The 16,827-nt window shown below is 35.5% G+C and overlaps 1 protein-coding gene across 2 annotated transcripts in view; it reads left to right on the forward strand.

Moving 5' to 3' along the window:
* The window catches only part of SYCP2 (synaptonemal complex protein 2), an 84,426-nt gene that overhangs the window by 20,413 nt on the left and 47,186 nt on the right, over nucleotides 1-16,827 (forward strand). For both annotated transcript variants that reach the window (XM_060180752.1, XM_060180809.1), the window contains exons 7-14: nucleotides 3,456-3,541; nucleotides 4,635-4,720; nucleotides 5,102-5,136; nucleotides 6,022-6,164; nucleotides 6,241-6,293; nucleotides 9,668-9,713; nucleotides 10,090-10,185; nucleotides 15,893-15,953. In XM_060180752.1, coding sequence (XP_060036735.1) covers nucleotides 3,456-3,541; nucleotides 4,635-4,720; nucleotides 5,102-5,136; nucleotides 6,022-6,164; nucleotides 6,241-6,293; nucleotides 9,668-9,713; nucleotides 10,090-10,185; nucleotides 15,893-15,953 — 606 coding nt within the window. The remainder of the gene's footprint in view (nucleotides 1-3,455; nucleotides 3,542-4,634; nucleotides 4,721-5,101; nucleotides 5,137-6,021; nucleotides 6,165-6,240; nucleotides 6,294-9,667; nucleotides 9,714-10,089; nucleotides 10,186-15,892; nucleotides 15,954-16,827) is intronic.

A 16,827-nucleotide genomic window follows, 5' to 3' on the forward strand; every position in this document is an offset into this window, starting at 1 on the left:
ATGGAACAATAATTTGTTATTAATGATTAAGATAAATTTTTAATTCTCATAGTAATGTCCTAGTACTAGGAATTCAGTTTAGGAAATCAACAGATTTTTGAGTTGTGTTAAATAGAAAATATTTTAGGCCTTTTTCGTCAAATACAAAATAAATGATTTTATATATGTAATTAAATACTGAGGAAGAAAACAAATTTCCAGGTCTAAGCAAGGTAGTTTTCCTGGATAGGAAACCTGTTTTGTTTCAACCTATTTTTTGTTATAAATCTGGCCTCCCACTGCATTAGAAGTTTCAGTGTTATGGTGTCTTTCCTATTCTCCTCTATCACTTTGTGTCTAGAGATCTGGAGGGAGTTAAAATTGAAGCAGTATAGCTCTGGTGAAAACAAGTTTCCAGGAATGTTTTCTCAATAAAATTCAAAATTATAAGTATTTTTTTAACTCAGGTCTGCTAAGGAGGAGAGTAGTATTCTTTATTAAGGGGGTGGTATAAGTTTTGGTGACCAGGCAGTGGTACATCTGGCTAAGCACATACACTACAGTATGCCAAGACCCAGGTTCAAGCCCCTAGTCCTCACCTGTAGGAGGAAAGCTTCACAAGTGGTGAAGCAGTGTTGCAGGTGTTTTTCTGTCCACCTTATCTCCCCTCCCCCTCTCAGTTTATAAATATTATTTTAAAAACAAGTTTCTGCAACATCTTCACTGATTCAAATCCAATTGCAAGGAAAGAAAGCAAAAGCAAAAATAGGTCAAAGGGACTAACTACATCAAACTGAAAAGCTTCTACATGGTAAAGAGAATTACCACAATAACAAAGAGACCCTCCATGGAGTGGGAGAAAATGTGTTATACATTGGACAGAGGACTGATAACCAAAATATACAAAGAACTCACAAAATTCAATAATATAAAGACAGACAACCCCATTGTAAACTAGGGGGTGAGATATGGGCAGAATTACCTCCAAAGAAAGAGAACCAAAGGGCCAAACAACATGAAAAAATGGTCAAAGTCATTGATGATCAGGGAAATGAAACAACAGTAAGATACACTGTACACCTGTGAGAATATTACACATTAGAAAAGATAGAAACACTGAGTGTTGGAGAGACTATAGATCAAAGGGACTGTCCTACATTGCTGGTGGTAATGTAAATTGATCTAACCTCTATGGTATACAGTCTGGAGATTTATCAGTACACTATAAATGGACCTACCTTATGACTTAGCAATCGTTCTCCTAGGGATTTATCCAGGGAAAACAAAAACACCTGTCTGAAAATGCCTGGACACACCAGTGTTCATAGTAGCACAGTTTGTAAAAGCTCAAACTTTTGGAAGCAACCCAGATGCCCAATGACAGATGCATGGCTAAGAAAGTTTGTGGTACATATATACAGTGGACTACTACTGTGCAGCTATTAGAAATGATGAAGCCATCTTCATTGCAATATCATGGTCAGAAAAGGCTTCATGTTGAATGACACAAGCCAGAGTGATATCACTTATAGGTGGAATGTAAGAATAAAGAGCAGTAAGGGAGGAAATAAGGTGACATTTGAACAGGGTGTGACATTGCACCAAAGGAAAAGACTATGGAGAAGGAGAAAAAGGGATAGGGTGAAGGGACATTGTGGTCATGGTATATGTCTTAGATACCAATCAAGGGGAGATGTGAGGCTGTGCCTATGTGCTAAAGACTATACTATAAACCACTAAATTAAAAAATAGACTAAAGGGGGTCATGTGATAGCACAGTGGGTTAAGCACAGGTGGTGCAAAGTGCAAGGACTGGCTTAAGGATCCAGTTCTAGCCCCCGGCTCCCCACCTGCAGGGGAGTCCCTTCACAGGCAGTGAAGCAGGTTTGCAGGTGTCTATCTTTCTCTCCCATTCTCTGTCTTCCCCTCCTCTCTCCGTTTCTCTCTGACCTATCCAACAATGACAACATCAATGACAATAACTATAACAACAATAAAAAACAAGGGAACAAAAGGGAAAAAATGAAATGAAAAATAATAACTGTCAATTGTAGCCTAAGTTGAAGCTCTTCAGCTCCACATTTAAATGGGCTTGGAATATGGGGATTTCCTTTGTACTTGCATGACGAAACATGGCCTGTAGTTGGAGCTTAGAAAAACATATCCTCTATACATTTGTGTGAGAATGGCATGCCACTTCTTACATTTTCAGTAAGATAGGAAATATGTAGAGTAATCTGATTTGACTTGTACTTCAGGTAACCTTACTTTCAACTGAATGACTTTCCTGAAGTAATGGGTTTCTCATATAAGGTCGTATTTTCTTTTTATTAGCAGCTACATTTCTAATTTTGGATTGAATTTATTAAAAAATATTACCAGGGGAGTCGGACGGTAGCACAGCGGGTTAAGCGCACATGGCACAAAGTGCAGGGACCAGCTTAAGGATCCTGGTTTGAGCCCCCGGCTCCCCACCTGCAAGGAGGTTGCTTCACAAGTGGTGAAGCAGGTCTGCAGGTCTGTCTTTCTCTCCCCCTATCTGCCTTCCCTTCCACTCTCTATTTCTCTGTCCTATCCAACAACAATGACATCAATAACAATAATAGTAACTGCAATAATAAAAAACAAGGGCAACAAAAGGGAATAAATAAATATTTAAAAAAGACTTTTAAAAATGTTGCCAGTTCACAATCTAAGCAAATTATCAATGCCATTTAGTATTTATTTTAGTAGTTGAAGGCAATTTTCAATCAGAAAATATTTCAATCTTGGTTTCAAATTTTAAAAGTAGTGATTATTTAGATTTAAATGAGATTGAGCATGTTGCTAGCCTTTAGGAAATTTTTTTAAGGTGTGGGTAAGTTAAGTGGGCCAGTTTTCACAATTAACAAAATACACCTTTCAAGTTTTGAATTATATTTAACAAAAAATAGTACTGTCTTATGTGCATGAAAGGAGAAAATAGATATGCACTTATTCATATGTTATAATTTCTAATGACATCTTTTTAAATATTTATTTTATTTATTTATTCCCTTTTGTTGCCCTTGTTGTTTTATTGTTGTAGTTATTATTGTTGTTGTCATTGTTGGATAGGACAGAGAGAAATGGAGAGAGGAGGGGAAGACAGAGGAGGAAAGATAGACACCTGCAGACCTGCTTCACCGCTTGTGAAGCGACTCCCCTGCAGGCGGGGAGCCGGGGTTCGAACCAGGATCCTTATGCCGATCCTTGTGCTTTGCGCCACCTGCGCTTAACCCACTGCGCTACAGCCCGACTCCCTCTAATGACAAATTTTAAATTAAATTATTTTCAGTGCTGCATAGCTAGTTTTAGTGGCAGAACCAGTATGAATTTTTTGTTCCTGCTACCCAGGCCAGTTGACTTTCTTACCTAGTATATCCTTTCTAGTCACTCAAAAGAATATATTACAATTTAAAAGACTCATTTATTAATAATTTAACACTTTTATTCAGGTAAAAGACAAGTGCTGGAAAAATTCATACCTCAACTATGTACCCTGGTAATTGATTCAAGAGTGAATATTTGTATTCAACAAGAGGTAAAGTGATTTATTAGATTTTTCTTCAAAATCTACAATGCAAAATTCACTAAAATTGGTGAGGAGTTTCTAACATTTTTTAATAAAATGTAAATATTGACAAGACCATAGGATGAGAGGGGTACAATTCCACACAATTCCCATCCCCAGAACTCCTATCCCTCCCTTGGTAGCTTTCCTGTTCTTTATCCCTCTGTGAGTATGGACCCAGGGTCTTTATGAGGTGCAGAAGATGGAAGGCCTGACTTCTGTAATTGCTTCCTTGCTGAACATGGGTGTTGATAGCTCGATTCATACTCCCAGCCAGTCTCTCTCTTTTCCTAGTGCAGCAGGGATCTGGGGAGGCAGGTCTCCAGGACACATTGATGGGGTCGTCTACCCAGGGAAGTCAGGTTGGCATCATGGTACATCTGGGACTTGGTGGCTGAAAAAGAGTTAGGATAAAAAGCAGAACACCTTGTTGACTAATCATGAACCTAAAGACAAGAGTATTGCAGATGAAGGTTTGGGGTCTTCGTCTTGGAAAAACCTAGTAGGTTTATTTTAGGTATATTCCAAGGGGTCCATAACTTTACTAGTTTTTGCCCAAGCCTGACATTTAATATGCAAGTGGACCCAAATTATTATCTGGGGAGATGGTGTCATAGTTGTCTTTAATAATTTTTGTTGTGGTATAGTTATATAGTATATTTTTGTTATCTCACCTCATCTGACATAATGACTTATTACCTAGATACTGAACATTCACAACCATATAGATTCATGTGTTGATAGAGCTCATATGAAATTATACCATCCAGATATTACAAGTTCTTAAATATTTAAATAGTAAGATGTTATGCATTAACATATGTAGGTGTATGCATATGTGTGACAATAAAAATCACTTGTCCGTAAAGTAAAATTACAGAATATAAGCGCTTTGAGAAGTCTAGGCATAATCTGCTTTTGATCTTTAATGGATTTCTTATTTTATATGCATTCTTCACCCATCTACATTTTCTGCATGAAGATAGAGTAAGGAAAAAATATTTCTAAGTTTCTTGGCTTAACATTATCAAATCAATGAATTTCTTTCTTTTTTTTTTTTTAGGCTCTGAAAAAAATGAATACTATATTGGATAAAATGCCTCAAGATAACAGAAAAATGTTCTCTAACCAAGAAATGTTAAATCTCATGTAATAATTTGTATTGTATTATTTTAGAGACAAGTAGAGAGAGAGTGAAAATGGTCATAGCATCAAAACTTCCTTTAGTGCAGTGGGGCCTGGGTTCAAACCCTAGTGGCATACATAGTAAAGCAATACACTATGTACTGAGTTGGATTAAGTGGTTCAAGTGAAGCATTTATAAAGTTTTTTATAAGGCAAAGATTGTTTACATTTGTAATTAAAACTGATGGACTATTTTAGATTTCTAATGTAATTATAAATGTATTTTTGCAAAAAGCCTGTTTTACTAGCCAATTATAGACTTTAATGAAGCTATTTCCCCAAACATAGGGAAATTCTGTTTAAGAAGTATTAGCCTAATGTATAATCTGCTGTTCTTATTGACAGGAGTAATATGGGCGAAAGAATTTTAGATGCTGGAGGTAATTATGTCTTTTCTAAATGTTCATATTTAAAAGTATTCAAACTCATTTATTTATGGTCCTATCAAAGAATATAAACATTGTGATTTAGCTCTTGCTTTAGCTATTATGTAGGGGAATTAAACTATTTATACTGAAGCAATTTAATAGGTGTCTGTAGGTCTGAAATAGTAATTTAGCATGATTCGAGTTTCAGATATATAAATGTTATGGATAAAAAATTTCTGATAGTTATGAATAATTTTTACTAGGAAAGTCTCAGTATTTCATAAGATCGGAAAGTGTTAATATTCTTGGGTTTGATAAAGTTTTTTTTAGATACTATTTTTATTAAAGGATTAGTTATTAAATTTCATTATTAAAAGATAAATCATTAAAATTAGTTTACTGTCAGTTTTTTCCCTACTTTCATGTGAGAAAATATTAATTAATGTGTTGATTTATACATAGAATAAATTTCTCTTTTTAAATTTCCAGTGTTGCCTCAGTAATTTTTTGATTGACATATGTTAATAAAAGAATACTAAAAATGTTTTAATAAAGAACTTTGGGTTTACTAAAAAATCATATAATACAAAAGGAAAAATATCTATAGATTATTGTATGAACTGTTTCGTTATTTCCAAATCTAATAATGAGTTGACTATCTTTTAATATTTATGATTTTCTTTTAAATGTTCTTTTCACTCCTAATTGGTAAATTTGTTATTTAGACTGTATTCATTCTTTTAATGAACTATGTATAAACCATGAGAAAATTACAAAAGAGAAAGTAAATTGAACTATAGTTTCATTTCTTTTACTTTGTTATGCCACCATATAAGATATAATTATTAGAGGCTTTCAGTTACAACAATTTCAAATAACGCATTACTTTTTTTTAAGATTATGACTTGCAAGTGGGTATTGTGGAAGCTTTATGTAGAATGACCACAGAAAAACAAAGACAAGAATTGGCATGTAATTGGTTTTCAATGGACTTTATTGCTGATGAATTTAAAAGCATTAAAGACTCTGAATTTGAAACAGTAAGTAGTCTAAAAGTAATAAATTAATCATTTTTAAAAAATGCTATGATTTTAAAAAATCTTTTTCTTTAATTAGGATTGCAGACTATTTCTCAACCTTATAAATGGCATGCTTGGACAAAAGAGAAGGTAAATTTCATGTAATACACAAACCTTTAATGATAAAGAAGTAGAAATTAAGGAAGCACATAATGTTGGACCTTTAAAAATTTAAATTTGTGGGGGTCAGGTGATAGTGCACATGGTGCAAAGCACAAGGACTGAGATAAGGATCCTGGTTCGAGCCCCTGACTCCCCACCTGCAGGGAGTTGCTTCACAAGTGGTGAAGCAGGTCTGCACGTGCCTTTTTCTCCCCCTCTCTGTCTTCACCTCCTCTCTCCATTTCTCTCTGTCCTATCCAACAACAACAATAACTACTACAACAATAAAACAAGGGCAGCAAAAGGGAAAAATTTAAATTTATTTACTATGCTGTAAACCATTATCCTCCACAATAAAAATAATAAAATAATTTAAATGTGTTTTCCTATTAAAGTATAAAATTGGTTAGGTATTTAAAATAATACTTTACTATAAAATCATTAGTAAATTTTCAGACTGGAATAATTCACTGGCAATATATTTTTTTATGCTTTATAGAGGAAGAAGGCATTTTTATTTAATACTAATTAATAGCTATACAAAATTGTATTACTACACTTCAGAATTGCATATACATCATTTTCGGGGTGTCTCTCTCCTTCTCTGGCAGGGTGGTCTCCAGGGGAAAGGTAACGGGCTGGTTCTTTCTTGCTCACGACAGGGGTGACATGAAGTAAAAGACACCAGGGGACTCTTAGCTAGCCTAGAATCTGAGTCCTAGAGTCCCAGAATCCTAGAGTCCGTTTATTAGCAAAGTGGACATGAGTTAAATAGAAAAGCAGTGAAGTTAATTATTGTTGAAATATGACAGAAATTACAGGTTTCTTAACAGTCAGCATGCCCCTAAGGTAGGGGGCTGGTATGACAGGAATTGATGAGATACAAGACAGTTATTCTCCATAACACAAGCAACTTAATTATCCAAAGGTATTTGAGAGAAGCATGTAGGGTAAGACAGAAAGAAGATGGATATCAAAAGGCCATATAGTTTGGAATTTCTTTTGTCTGGGGTCTGAGGTGTGTGATGAAGTGTGTGATAAGGTGTGTTCTTCTGTGATCAGAAGGTGACTTTGAATAAGTGAATCTGTGGCCATGTGGCCTGCAGTTAATGGAGGGAAGTATTGGAGTTACTGTGGGCCTGAGAGTCAAGAAGGAAAGAACCAAGTCTGAGTTTCCCCCCTTATGCTCACCTCGGTTGAGAGAGACTTACCAAGAGGTTATCTTCTCAGACCTCCATCCAAAGATGGGGGTGGTTCTCCCTAAGCTCTATCAGGCTTACACATGTTACCAACACATCATAATTTAGTGTTTGAGGAATAATAAAAATCTTAAATATAAATACAATTTGAGCTAATTTCAGAGACTGGGATGAAAATATAGCAAACATATAAGCTTTTATAATTAATATACTAAAAGGATTTTTTTTCTTGCTGGCTGGTGTTTTATGCCTGTGTGGTTCCACCTCTCCCAGTGGCTGTTTCTTCTTTTTTTCCTTTGAACCTTAAGATAGAAAGAGAGAGAGGGAGAGAGAGAGGAGTAATACCTTTGCACACCTACTGATTATGTATCTTACCTCCAGATGGTGCAAGGGGCTTGAACCTGGGGCAAAAGATGTGCAAAAGTTAGAAATATATGACTTGAACTATTATGTGACCCAGTAAGGATTTTTTCCTCCTGAGTGATATAAAATTTTATCACTTATAATGATAACAGAATAGTTACAGTACAGTATTTGGCAACTTACCTTTTTTAAATTTCTTTTAAAAATGTTTTCTATTTATGATGGGAAAGAGATATAAATTGAGAGGGGGAAGATAGAGAGGAGTGAGACAAGGCAAACACCTGCAGATGAGAAGCAAGGGCTTGAACCTGAGTCCTTCTGCACTGTAACATATGTGCTTAACCACCAGGTGTGCCATGCCTGGCCCCTATTAGCAACTTATCAATAGTTGTTTGGGACACTTTAAAATTGTTTCATAGTGGTTTGCAATATTATAGGATTACAGAGGTAATAGTTTCAGACCACACCCACCACCAAAGTTCTGTGCACTACCCATGCTCATCTCTTGCTCATCAAAATGTCTTAGAGACAGTTTTGTTACTTTTTTTTCCCCTTTACCAGAACACTCCTCAGCTTTAGCTTGTGTTGGGGGTGGGGGCTATTGAACCTGGGACTTTGGAGCCTTAGGCATGAGTGTCTTTGCATAACCATTATGCTATCTACCTCAGCTGGTTACTTTGTGTGTGTGCAAACTCATGAGTTTCTATGCTCTCTGTATATTCTACATAGTAGTAAAACCATCTTGTAGGTAACCATATTTTCTTAGTAGTCACTTCAGTAAGCATAATCACATCTACTTCCATCTATTTTATCCCAAGGGACACATATCACTTTTTAAATTGCAGATTAGTATTTCATTGAACACATGCCCCATACCTTTATTGAGTAGTCCAGTGATAGGCATGTAGGTTATTTTCACCCTGACTGTTGTGAATAGTGCATTCATTAACATAGGGATGCATATGTCCCGTCCCTTTGAATTAATTTTTACATGCTCTTTGGGTATATGCCAAGGAGTGGATCATAAGGTATTTCTATGTTTACTTGTTTAAGGGCTCTCAATAATGTTTTGTATAGGGCCTGCACCAATTTACATTACCATCAACAGTGTACCAGAGTTCCTTTTTCTCCACATTGTCAACAACACTTGTTATTTACTTTTATTGGGTAAATGAATTTACTTTTACTTGCAAAGGAAATGAAAGATGGAGTTGAGTTCATACTGGAGTAGGGCTCATACTAATTATATTTGTATAATGAAAGATGGAATAGGACTCATACTAATTATATGTGACTACAGAATCCATTCTGTCTCTGCTAATATTAGATTTATTATTTAATCTTATGTCTCAGTTTCTTTAGCTATAAAATAAGAATGGTACTAATATGTATCTCATATGTTTGTTGTGGAAATTAAATGTGATAATTATATACTAAGTGGTTTGTGACCACCAACAGTCAGCAAATTAAGCCAATATTTTTGACAATTTACTCTTTCCATCTAAGCTCTGTGAGACTTTTTATTGCATTGAGAATGTAAGCTAAATTAATTTCTGCTCATAGATGAAGTTAGTACATTTAGAACTAAATAGTACCCACAAAGTAATATGCCTTTCTCTACAAAAACAACTCTAGATTAAAACTCTTACTTGAAAAATAATATGATGTAGCTATAACATTACTTAAATTATAGTCAATGCCTGATTTTTTTTCATTTGTTTGTAGCATGATTTCTGTGGCTAATCAAGATTTTGCTGTAAAGACTTAATTCTTTGTTTTTATGCCAAACTTTTATTTCAGGGTGTTTACATTTCCTTGCATATCAGCATTTCTTGATAAACATGAGGTAAGCTTCAAGTTTAATTGAATAAATTTCAATGCAATAGTAAGTTACATATCATAAACTGAAATTAAAATTAGTCACAGTAAGAAACAAATAAAACTGACTTTGTGTTCATCTAAGGGACATTATATGAAAAGGACTATTTGTATTCATGGATAAATGAAATAGAAAGACTTCTTCAAATTTTCTTCCCTAATTCCATTATTAGGTTTGTTTTTTTTATCAGGTTGATTTATTATTCAGTACTATATTCAAACTATACTATGTCCCTACTACACTTTTTTATCATAAAAAATCTCTATCATGCATGTAATATGATTATAACTTAAAATTGTTGTTTTTTAAAGTATAGTAATAGACTAGATCTTTGTTTTACTAGCTGAAAATTCCATCAGATGAAAGACTTGAGGAATTTTGGATAGATTTTAATCTGGGAAGCCAGACTCTTTCATTCTACATTTCTGGAGATAATGATGTAAGTCATACTCCCTATATAACATGTTTTTATTATATTCAAATATCAAATGTTTTCTCTTTAAGAATTTATAATTTGTGTATTTATTTTTTCTTGTTCTTTATTATCTTTTTTAAAGACTTGTTTCTTTTGTGAAAGAGAGAACTACAGTCCTGTTATGGTATAATGTGAATTGAAGCCAGGACTTTATACATCTAAGTTTGTGCTCAACCTGCTGAGCACCTCCTTGACCACAGCTTGCTATTATTTTAATAGATTTAATGTTAGCTCTAGTAGTTATAATTACTGTAGTAACTTACCAAACTTAATAGAAACAAAGGTTAGTTTTGATATTTTATTACAACAGAAAAAATAATATAATTAGAAGATACTATAAATCCAGTGAATAGTCATATATTAAGTACTTGTTATATTCTAGTCATATATGTAGACACTAAGGTTTGTGTTAAAGTTTCTTCTGGTGAAGAGAGTGGATTAAAAATGGTCAAGATCAGAGATAGGAGACTTGTAATAATAATCCAAGTGAGAAAGCATGGTGGCCTGGTTATGTTAAGTGACAACGGAGATAAGTGAAAATGCCAGGAAATTTTCATAATAAGTATCAACTGAGTAACATGTGATTTATTTTTAATAAAAAGAGTAAGGCTTAGTAAAGTTTAGTTATTTGAATGCATGGAGTGATTTCACAGAAGGATAAGTACATAAGATTTGTATAGAAATGATGGTGGTGTCAGTTTTAAATGTATTGATGTGGACATGCCTTAGGTTTATTCAAATCAGATGACAGATAAGTTGTAGGTAATTGGCTTTTTTATTGATAATGATTGACAAAACTGTAGGATAGAGGGGTACAGTTCTACACAGCTCCCACCACCAGAGTTCCATATCCCATCCCTTTCATTGGAAGCTTTCCTATTCTTTATCCCTCTGGGAGCATGGCCCAGGCTCATTATGGGGTGCAGAAAGTGGAAGGTCTGGCTTCTGTAATTGCATCTCCACTGCACATCAGCATTGTCAGTGTAATCCATACTCCCAGTTTATCTCTATCTTTCCCTAGTGGAACAGGGCTCTGGAGAGGTGGGGTTCCAAGATTCTTTGGTGAGATCATCTAGGAAAGTCAGGTTGGTGTCATGGTAGCAACTGCAATTTGGTGACTGAAAAGCATTAAGATATAAATCATAACAAAATGTTTAATAATCAGGAACCGAAAGGTAAGAATAGAGCAGATGAGATTTTTGGTCTCCATTTTGGAAAAAGCTAGGAAGTCTATTTTAGGTATATTCCAAGAGGCCCATGACTTTACTAATTTTACCTGAGCTCGACTGCTAACATGCATGTGGGCTAAAGATTTTATCTGAGGAGATGGTGTTAGAGTTGGAAATCAGACTAGAAAGCTGTATCAGGGAAAAAGTAGCTCCCAAATATGGGAAGAGTATATAAATACCATCAACTGTAAAACTCTTTGATCTTATGTGGGGCCCATATTCAGTGCAGGAGCCTATATAACATCCGCATCCCTATAGGTTTGAGCTCACATTCTGTGGTCATGAATAGGAACATTCTAGGCTGCACTCATTTTAGGACTTCTTTGTCCAGTGGCAGAGTATGTTGACCCAGACTCCCTTTGGGGAGTGGGGCAATCCCTACCATTATTGTTCCACATTGAGGGCAGGGCCCTGTAGAGGCCCACAAGAGGATCCACTATGTTGTTCCTGATGGAGATGACCAGTGACAATGGAGAGAGGGATCTGTGAGAGGTCTAGGCCTATCATGTCTGTGTGGGAATCACAGGATTCCCTAACTAGGGCCCCAGATTATGGGGTGCCTGGTAGTGACCAAAGGAGCCATCATTAAAGTATGTCAGGATTTGCCCTTATCCAGCTTTTGTAGTTCATACTTTGTCTGACAAGGTTAGCCTTAATATAATTGAGGTCTCTACCTGAGGAAGATGGGTCCTGAAATTGGGGCAGCATGGAATGGTCTTACTCACGACCACAGAATGTGAGGTCAGATCTACAGGGATGCAGAGGTCACATAGGCCCCAGAGCTGAATATGGGCCCCAGATTAGATCAAATCAGTGGGGTTTATAGTCAACAGTATTTACACACCTTTCCCATATTATGGAGCTACTCTCTTCCCTGATCCAGCTTTCTGGTCATTTTTCCAGCCATGACATCATCTCCCCAGAGAATAACTAGGATCCATCTGCATATCAGATTTCAGGTTCAGGGGGAAAAAAACTAGTATACTCACAGGCCTTTTGGAATATAAGTGAAATAGGCCTACTAGCTATCTACAAAACAGAGACCAACTCTTCATCTACACTATTTCAGCCTTTAGGTTCATAATTAGTCAACAACTTGTTTGGCTTTCTATGTTAACTCTCTTTTAGCCACCAGGTTCCAGATACTACCATGATGCCAACCAGACTTCCCTGGACAGACAACCCTACCAATGTGTCCTGGGAGCTCCACTTCCCCAGAGCCCCACCCCACTAGGGAAAGACAGACAGTCTGGGAATATGGACAGACCTGTCAATGCCCATGTTCATCAGGGAAGCAATTACATAAGCCAGACCTTCCACCTTCTGCATTCCACAATGACCTTGGGTCCATAGTCCAGAGGGATAAAGAATAGGAAAGCTATTGGGGGAGGAGATGGGATACAGAGTTCTGATGGTGGGAACTGTATGGAGTTGTACCCCTCTTATCCTATGGTTTTGTCAATATTTCCTTTTTATAAATAAAAATGTGGAAAAAATAATTGAGGGAAGTGATGTAGAAAGTAGACAAGGAGGGAGAGTATCTAGGTGTAAATAGAAACTATTTGATTAAGTACTTTATGATGTCTTTTTTAGGTCTCTCTACTTGCTTGTTGCACTTGCTGAATCACTGTAAACTATTGTGGACTTTTACATTAAGATATATTTTCCCCTAACTTATGGATTGATACATGTGCACATGTGCTCTATCTCATTGGCCTTGGTCTATATCTAGGTTTTGTGGCTTTGCTAGGAAGTGCAACACCGGAAATAGAATTAAGAAGTTCTATGAGCTAAGAAAGGCCTCACTAGAGTAAGGGAGCTAAAGGGTTTACACGTGGCATCTCTGGAAACTATCCGACATGAAACATGTCTAGGTGGTACTGGTTGAATTAATTTGGTTGAGATTAGCAGACACTGTATCAAATGGTATGGACTGAGAGAAGCATGAAGAAAAAGGAGCCATGCCTCAGAGGTTCCAGGATTGGGAGAAATACGGGTTTAATAGAGAATGGGGAAGGTTTCTGCTGTGTTAGTTTTAGAAGACAGTAGATAGTGTTATAACCAAATTATTGGGGAATTTGGTTCATTTTGAGAATCCCGTTGTTAGGATTTGCTGTATTATACAAGACATCATCATGGTTTATGTTATTTAATACTATTTCCAAATAGGAGTATCTTATATACTGACAAGACCTGTTGCTTCTGGTGTCCTTGATCCAAGATTATAGGTGATTTAATATTGCAAAGAAAGTCATTATTAGAATGTGTTAACATTTTAAGCCTACCATTAAAATTCTATCAGGTTACCAATTTTATACATTAAGTGCTTGTACTGAAGGACTATATACTCCGAATTGGGATTCAGGCATCAAAAAGTTCAGATATTCAATGTATTTTCCCCCTCTCATATCGATTAAATAGTGATTTATAAGACTATTAAATTAATAGGAGTGTATATTAACATCATTCCTGCCACCAAAGGTCTGTGTCCCTCCTCCTACCCCTCCTGTAATGAAGCTGAACATATACCCTCCCCCCAGAGTTTTTTAATTTAGTGCAATACTCCAAACTCGGTCAATTTCTGCTTTGTGTTTCACTTTTCTATTTCTATTCTTTCTCTACTTCTGTTTATGAGTGGGATCATCCCATACTTGTCCTTCTCTTTCTGACTTTTCTCACTTAACATAATTCCTTCTAACTCCAACCAAGGTGGGTTAGAGAAGGTGGGTTTATTATTCTTAATAGGCGAGGAGTATTCCATTGTGTATATATGCTACAGCTTTCTCAGTTGTGGGCACCTGGGTTGTTTCCAGGTTATGGCTATTATGAATTGTGCTGCTAAGTTTGGTGAGCTCTTTATATGTTTCTTAGTCTCTTGTCTGATGTATGGCATGAAAAGATCTTTCCCATTCTGTGAGCGGTCTCTGTTTAGGCGATGGCTTCTTTTGCTGTACAGTATCTTTTCAATTTGATATAGTCCCATTGATTTGTTTTTCTTTTAGTCTTCCTTGTAATTGTGTTTGTATCATTAAAGATGCCTTTGATATTTAGATGGGAAAGTGTTCCACCAATATTTTCCTCTAACTATTTGATAGTTTCTCGTCTAACATCCAGGTCCTTGATCCATTTAGAGTTGACTTTTGTTTCTGGTGAGATAACATGGTTCAGTTTCATTCTTCTGCATGTTTTAACCCAGTTTTCCCAGCATCATTTATTGAAGAGACCCTCCTTCCTCCATATAATAGTTCGGGACCCTTATCAAAAAGTAGATATACATAGGTGTGGGGTTTTATTTCTGAGTACTGTTCACCTCTGACTTATGGTGGTGCAGGGGATTAAACCTGGGACTTCAGAGCCTCATGAGAGTCTCTTTGCATGACTATTATGATATCTCACCCGCTCTAGGCAATTGGATTTTGATCTGAAGATAACTGATATTTAGAAGCTACATGCAGACAATAGTAAATAAAACCATGGAATTTTATGAGTGCCTAGATGACTGAACTGTTGGGGGAAAAGTATACAGGATAAATAGAAGAGACTCTACCCTGAGTCAAAGAAAGATCTATTAGAGCATTATGTTATGGAAGTCAAAACAAGAAGGCGAAATTACTGAACACATGTTAAGTAAAATGAAAAGTGGTGATTCATGGAACAATTGACCTTAAATGAGGATAAATTTAGACATTTATAGAAAGTTGAAATACAGAGAAGGCAAGACATCAGGTTAAGAGTAAGACAGCATAGTAGTAGCTAAAGTGATATGTCAGTTAAGAATAATATTTTTTTAAAGTTGCTGCCAGAAGGTAATAGGTGTTTTTGACTATATATTAGTTAAAGATTAGAAAACAGGAATCCATAGGAGAATATCTACGTAATTATCTGTTCTTGAAGGAATTTAATCTGTTTCCTAAAAGGTTTTCTGGAAGTTTTTAAGGGTCTCACTTTAAAGAAATGATATATCATCTCAGTGTGACATTTTTTGTGAACATTTTGTTTGGTTTTACAAATTTTAATGGAAATGCTTAGGATAAATTTTTGATTATTCATTTGTTATGTCTTTTAATCTAAGTACAATTAATTAGTAGGAATTGTGAAACTAGTATGATTTCACAAAACATTACAAAAAACAATGCAGTATTTTGATCATCACTGAACATTATAGGATTTGAATAACAATTAAAATTGTATCCTAATAAATAATGAGTAGTTATTGCTTTACTTGGATACTATGAAATATAAAATTATTTAATATCATTTCAAGAGTAAACAAGTAGATTAAATGTGATATGTATAATATGTTATTGAGCAAGAAATATATTATAATTGTTGGCTTAATGATAGCAAAAAATCTTATTGTTTGAAAGCTTAATAAATGGTATTTAAAGACCTTTTAAATAGAACTAAACTATTTTTGTTGAAAACGTATTTTTAAATTTAAGGATCACCAGTGGGAAGCAGTCACTGTACCTGAGGAAATAGTACAACTATACAGCATTGAAGGTATCAAAACTTGTTTTTGTTAAATCTATTTTTATGTGAAGTAGATTTTGCATATTCTCTGGAAAATATGAATTAATGCAAAACACTTTTTTGTCAAGCTATTTTTTAGTTTGTGATTAATAGTGGTTTTAAAGATTGTAAAATTATAGGTATAGTTCTATGCTGCATTCACCACCAAAATTCTGTATCTCTGCACTCCCAGAAATAATCACTGTAGTTCTCCTAAAATCTTATTGACCAGCAGGCTGGTTTCTGGTGCATCTGGTTAAATATACATGTTACCATATTCAAGGACCCAGGTTGAATCTCCCCAACCCCCTCCTGCATGGGGGGCAAGCTTCATGAGTGGTGAAATAGTGCTGCAGGTGTCTTTCTCTCTTCTTCTCTCCCTCCCCCTCCTCTTTTAATTTCTATCTTATCAAATTACAAAAAAGGTCTTAAAGACCAATTTGTTTACTCCCTCACCCCCTCTTTTTTTTTTTGCAAGTTCATGTGGTTCAATTTTCTATATTCCACATGTGACTGAAATGCTCCAGTATTGTTTTCCATTTATTTGGTTATTTTGCTAAGCATAGTTACTACTAGTTCCATACATTTTTTTCCCAAAAGACACAATATAATATTTTTATTAATTTCAGGGTAGTATTTCATAGGGGTAGATATCCCATAACTTTTTTTTAATGTTTTTAACTTTATTTATTTGTTATTAGATAGAGACAGAGAGAAATTGAGATAGAAGGGGGAGATAGAGAGAAAGAGAGACAGAAAGACACCTGCAGACCTGCTTCTCCGCCTGTGAAGCGACTTCCTTGCAGGTGGGCAGCCGGGGCCTTGAACTGGGATCCTGACCAGTCCTTGCACTTTGTACCACGTG

The sequence above is a fragment of the Erinaceus europaeus genome, chromosome 1, assembly GCF_950295315.1.
Source record: "Erinaceus europaeus chromosome 1, mEriEur2.1, whole genome shotgun sequence".
Classification (NCBI taxonomy): domain Eukaryota; kingdom Metazoa; phylum Chordata; class Mammalia; order Eulipotyphla; family Erinaceidae; genus Erinaceus; species Erinaceus europaeus.